This window comes from Pundamilia nyererei, unplaced genomic scaffold (genome assembly GCF_000239375.1).
Source record: "Pundamilia nyererei isolate P.nyererei 1_Seehausen unplaced genomic scaffold, PunNye1.0 scaffold00103, whole genome shotgun sequence".
Classification (NCBI taxonomy): domain Eukaryota; kingdom Metazoa; phylum Chordata; class Actinopteri; order Cichliformes; family Cichlidae; genus Pundamilia; species Pundamilia nyererei.
The window spans coordinates 395533-401985 of record NW_005187504.1 but is presented as its reverse complement, the minus strand read 5'-3'; the positions used below and the strand labels follow the sequence as shown (position 1 = coordinate 401985).

At 38.4% G+C, this 6453-nt stretch overlaps 1 protein-coding gene across 1 annotated transcript in view; it reads right to left on the bottom strand.

Moving 5' to 3' along the window:
* Window positions 1-6453, bottom strand: part of LOC102205351 (receptor-type tyrosine-protein phosphatase N2-like) — a 214455-nt gene that overhangs the window by 6804 nt on the left and 201198 nt on the right. The window contains exon 21 of the mRNA XM_005740735.2: window positions 5039-5103. Within this exon, the coding sequence (XP_005740792.1) occupies window positions 5039-5103 (65 nt within the window). The remainder of the gene's footprint in view (window positions 1-5038; window positions 5104-6453) is intronic.

Sequence of the window (6453 nt, the reverse complement as noted above, 5' to 3'; positions counted from 1 at the left end):
GCCCTGTGATGTCAATGGAGCATAACCAAAAATTGCAGGTACCCACGCATTATTTGAGAAAAGAAGCAAAGAGACATAAAACACAAGAGATGATTCATAAAGTCAGAGGGAAAAATAGATGTTAAGGGGGGAGGAAGACATGTCGCAGAAATAGAGAAATTGTTCTGGGAGAGAAAAGGGACAAGAGAGAGAGAGGTGGGAGCAACAATTAAATTCAGAAAGAACAAAAGACAGAAAAAACATTTAATTTGTTTTCTGTCCTTCCGTTTCTCTCCCCCACCTTCTCCTCCTCTATCCAAATTCTGAGGAAACAAAAAGCGCAAGAATTACTTTTTCTTGTTGTGACACATAATAACACTCCTTTTTCTTGCCTGCATGAAGAGGAAAATGAATGGTGGGAGAACCGCTCATTCACACCATTTTCTCTTTCTGTTTCACAGGTTTTGTGAGCTTTTTTCCCCCCTTTTCACAACACAATAGACTCCCTTCTAGCCAGAAAAGCTGCAGCAGACTACTCACTGCTTTAGTTTTTCTTTTTTGAGAGGAAGGACTTAACAAACCAAGGGCTATTGTGAAGATTCTGATAAAACTCAAAATGGACGGTATTAAGAAAAAATGCCTAATTCGGGCTTTCCCTTGAAGGAGATGGTGGAAGCATGAAAAAAGCGGGACTAGTATAAAAACCTCTGCCTCATTTTGAGATTCCCTCTTCTGTAAGACCGCTTTGGGGTGGAGGTCGAGGAGTAGGACTTAGGAGGGTAGAGGGGGGCGTGCTATAGATGAGAAGGAGGAGAGAAAGCCTGGAAAAAAAAGAAAAAGAAAGAAAGACACGCAGCCCTTGAGGAGGCCACGAAAACCCCAAAGCCGAGGGCTGGGTTGACCAGCTGGACCTGAAGAAAAAAAGTGCAGAAAGAAATGGTGCAATGCTGAAAAGCTCTCTGGTATTCACTGTGTTTTGATAGATTCTTAAGATGAAGAGAAAGGTGATGGGTGGTGGTTAGAAACAGGAGAGAAGTGAGGGCGCATTTTGGAAAAGTTGAAGGGAAAAAAAAACGTGAGAACCACCTCAACCCTGCTACATCGCTATAATTCTTGAGGAAATTTGCAATTCCTTGGGAAAAAACTGTTGGAATCTATTAGGAAAGAGGGGAAGGGGGGGGAGGAGGAGGGAGTGTGAAGGAAACTGGGGTTATTCTGTCTCTGAGAGGATGGAAGAAGAGGAGGAGGCAGTGAGAAATTTCTTTGATCAGGATGGAGAAAACCTGCAAACCCAAAGGCTTTAAGGTTCTCAGGCCAAAAAAGGAGGAAAGTAGAGCTGAGAAAGTGATGTACGAGAGGGCAACTAGATTTTTCAGGTATTTCGTTTTAAATACAAACCTATATTATCGTCTTTTCAACAGGGCACTTTAAGCCTAGACTTTACAATCATCTATTTAATCCTTAAGCACTTGCAAACATACAGTGGCTTAAACGGAGGAAGACAAATCTTATAATCTACAGACATCAGCCAGGTCAAATCGTTTAAAACTTTATTTGAGATGATACGTTTTTGTAGACGATTGTTGCTTTTCACTGTTACAAAGCAATGGCAGCACCTTTAATTTTATACATTAGTATTTGTTGCCTGTTATTTTGTATAATTTAGTTAGTTAATTTTGGTAATGAGCACGTTTCCAGTTTAACTAATTGTAGACACACGTACAATGCTGAGCTGTAAAATGAGGATAAGTAGGGGATAAGTACATCATAAAGAAATAGCATACAAGCAAAAGCCAAAGCAAAACTCCTAATTAAAGCTGCAATAACTGATTTAATTATAACTTCATAGCAAAACTAATGTATGAGCATTAGCTCCGTCTTGGTCTCAACCAAATTCGGAGGAAAATTTCTGCTTGCTACAACTGAAACTTTGCCTTTTTGTTATGCAGTTGTCTGGGTGATGAATACAGAGAGTAAACCAAAGAGGTTACAACGATTGGCTGGAAGACCAAAGCACTAAACTCATGAGTTAATACTCTATTTGGCCTTTTTAGGCACCCGTTTCATCTTAATCATTTCCAGATGAATAACTTTAACTACTCTGCACATTAAAATCTTCATTTTATGCACTGTAGTTTATAAAAATCTAAAATGTTAGAAGACGATCATGTGGTTTGTATATGGGATATAAACACCTAGGATATGGTAAAGCAGTGCTACAGTACGTATATAAGTACTCAAGTGAACATACCTCAAATTTGTCCCAAAAAGATAAAGTACGGAGCAAAGAAATTTATCTTTTTAAATGAGAAATTTAAAGATAATAGTGACAGACTGGTCGGTTGGCACAGCTCAGACCAAGTGAGAGTCTTCTACCTTTGCTTCTGCTGATTTTCATGTTTTACCTCGAAGGATTACACGCTCCTGTATGGGTTCGGCAGATTTCACAACTCCCCCAGTTTATGAAACATCTTCAGAGGCAATAAAATAAAGTAAAAACATAAAGTGCTGTCAAAATCCTATTTTTCTGCCAACATCAACACTCTACCTAACACAGATTTCACACCGTTTTATCAATGGTGAAATCCACTTTGATCCTCACAATAAAACCTCTCTAGCATTTCCTGACCACGGTCCGATTACATCACTCAAAGAAAAGATGATTTTCTTTTGAAAAAGATAAAAAAAATATTTTGTTTATTAATATCTCAGTGAGGACGGGGAGGGTTAGGCCTCGTTTTAGGGCCTTTATCTGGCTTATTCACAAAGTGGAGCAAACAAACATGAAGAGCCTTAATAAACGTGAAGCTTTACCAGCTTGAAACAGCTGGGTGATGAACAGACGTGATGATACTTTCATGTAGGAGACTATGGTTCTACTCCTGTTTGTGCTCATCATTAATTTTTTATTTTTTTATTTGGTTTTCAATTATTTTTAAGATGTGCTGCAACAAAAAACATTTTCAATCTCAATTGCTAATTTGCTTTTTATAACAAATTCATGAAGAATGTGTGTTTTTTTTAATGACTCATGCTTTTACAATTTATCAGGGGTTAAGGCTAGAAATTATTAAAAGCTTTGAGTCACTTTCGGTGACAGGTAGGCGTCGCCTAAATACTGTACCTGTCTGTTAGGCTTCACCTGACCTGGTTCAAGTGTCGACTGCGTTTGTGCAGCTGCATTTTAAGTATGTTTTTTTAGCAGCATCTGTGTGATGCATTCACACAACGCATGGATGCAAGCTAGTTAGCTTGGAAAGGTCAAAGGTCACAAAGCTAAAGTTGAGATCAGTCCACATAGCTATGGTGATCCATTATATAAAGACTAATAATAATAGAATAAAAGTGAAATTAAGTTGTATTTAAGTTGTAAAATCTAATGGCAGCAAAGGACAACTTTTTGCATGTTTCACATTCTCATATATATTTTCAGTGTAGTGTTAATGGAAACTTTTGACCCACAGCTAATGTGTTAATTCGATGTCAAGCAGGAAAATGCTCATTGCTCTAATTTGCTGCCACAGTAGCCTCGGCTACACTTCACATCATTTGAAATCTCCTCCATTACTTAGCAAAGAAAAGAAAACAGTTAGTTTTCCTCTTCTGATATCTATGTACTCTCCCTGCTGTCTGTCAAAAAATATATTTTGTTTAAAAATATCCAAGGCAAAAGTTACTTGTTATGAGATGAATTAATTTCATGTTGCTTCAATGGCCAATTAGGTTTTTATAGACAAGTTTGGAATGGGAAGGATTTGGGAAGGAGATAAAAGGACATGGAGGACTTTCCCCCTCGCATCCACCAACTCCCTGGCCCCTTGGTGCTTGGGAGGGGCCCCATCACAGTGTGACAGCCTGGGAAACGGCCACTGAAGCCCAAACTGACCCTTTGATCTGGAATTAAAGACCCAGGAGCTCGTTCTGCTACAGCAGCACCACCACAGGACAAACACACACTTACAAAGAAAGATACGCACACATACACACAAATGTCCAATCAGTAGAAACAGTGGATTGATCACCTTCTGTCTTTACATCGTGTAACCGAAACATGAGGAATCAATTTTTAGAAAGACTTTACTGACACACACTAAACATCTGCCTTATTAACAGTATCTACCTTTTCAAAGTTCTTCTAACATGAAGCCCACACTCAATTAGAGACTTTTAATTTGAAAGACATGAGACTAGTCAGATGTGTAATTACAGGCTCAGGCTTATAAACAAATCGAACCACATGAATGGAGGAAGTAAAAGGAAGTTGGTTTGTTAAAAACAAATCAAAATATTTTGTAAATAAAATACAATCAACCTGAACTTCAGTAAAGGAGACTTCACTTAACATGATATCAAGAACCGTCACTGCCCCTTAAAATATTCAGTCTCTTACATAATTACTCGCTGTGTTATTATATCATACTGTAATTATAGTAATTATCAAGCACTTATAATGTGCTTAAAATCCACTGGCTGTGAGTCCTGATGGCACTTCAAATAAACAATTCATGGTCAGTTCAGGTTAATTACCAACAGCCTGCACACTAATTTTACGTCTCCACTTCTTTTTAGCTCGTTTCTGTCACCACGTCATGAAAATCACACTTGCTCTCTGTCTGGATTTTACTGAGTTTAACTGTGTTTTGTTGGCAAGACAGGAGAAAAACAAGCTGCAGCATGGTGCCAGAGCAGCGGAGCATCCACTGAGATAATGAAACAGATATTCATTTGCAGTAATTAAGCAAAAGCTAATAAAAAATAACTAATAATATATTTTAAAAATCAGCTTGTTTTCTCTGGCTCAGAGGCAGAAAGTAAGAGTGATCGAGTGTGCTAATGGAAAATGTCATTGTTCGTAGCTACTCATCACTGTAATGATCTAATTAAATGTCATTATTTTCAATGCAATCATCCAACTTTGCAAAAAGCAATAACTTTGATGATAGCGGGAATAATTTGACAGCCGTGCTTTTTATTTCTCCAGTCAGAACAGGGAGGGCAAACTGAGCACCTTCTCCACACTGGCGAAAAGGAAGGGCGAGGCGGGATAGGGAACACCTACCTTTAGCCATCTTGTTGAGGACCATGTCGATCAGGATGTAGGTCCCAGTTCTTCCAGCACCATCGCTGCTCAGGTGGATGAGAGAGAGAGTAGGATATGAGGGAGAGAGAGAAAAAGGGAGAATGCAAGAGGATGAGAGACAGACGGAGAAGCATTAATTAAATTTGTCTGATAACGTCATATCGTCGCTTATCGCCAATTAAGCAATTTTCTAATTCCTGTCACTTGATGTTTTTAATTATACTTCTACATTAATTTCCATAATGTTCATTTACATCATTACTCTGTTGCTATGTGATGTCATACGTATACAAATGCACAAAGTGTAACATTAATACGAGTGAATAAAAGGAATAAAAATCTTTTACAGGTACACTAAATGTTCCTGTTAATGCCCAAAAAGCAATACTGCATTAATACAGTTATGTACTGAATTAGGTAAAAATGTGAGCGGCTGAGTGTGAGAGCTGATTAGAGATAATTACACAGCGCATTATCACGATCAGCTCTTCCACCGTGTCGACTTCTTCAAGTTCAGACAAGGAGGACTAAATGTTCTTTCAGTGTCTCATACAATTTTAAATAACATATAACCCAGGAAAAAAATATTACACTGAAATGTTTATAGCATAAGATCACTTGGCAGGACTGCTGGCAAGCTTGCAAAGCCGAGTAACACCTTCAGGTTTACAGTTGCTATATTTATTTTGTATCCTCTGCCATGTTCATGTTATTGTCTTTCTTTGTTTTTCCTCTGGAGTGAAGACAGACGCGACCCAACTCCAGTGTTAAGCGAGCGAGCATCAATCAGAAAGATTTAATACGTCGAGGTTTACGAGTCTTCTAATGCCATTTCAGGGGGATAAGCAACTTCAAACGTGTACAATTATGGAAACGAGAGACTGAGAGGTTCTTTTTAAAACATCAAAAAATGTAAACCTGTTTTTAGAGACATGGGCGCAAATGTATGTTTGTCTATTCTGAAATAAACACACTGAACACAGTGTGCAGAAACTGAATTACGCTCTGCTTTGTATGTGGAGGGAATATTTTCTATCCAAGATTTATTTCAAGTGTTGAAAATTGATGTCTGCACCCCTACCAGTCTATTTCATGCGCTGGTGTGTGCACGTGTATGTGTGTGTGTGTATGTGTGTGTGTGTGCATGCTGGCATGGGTCCATACTTTCTGAATATTTCATTTTCACTGGGACCTTTGTTATTTTCTGCAGTAATTGAGAAGTGCCACTGCAGCCTGCGAGTGTGTATGTGCCTATTCTACAGAGATGCTCTGATCTTACACACTAGATTTGCACGTGTTCATGTGTGTGTTATACAGGTTATTACGGTGTGATTATAGCTCTATCGTATCACTGCACCTTGCCAGGATCATTACAAAGTGATCAAAGATATGTG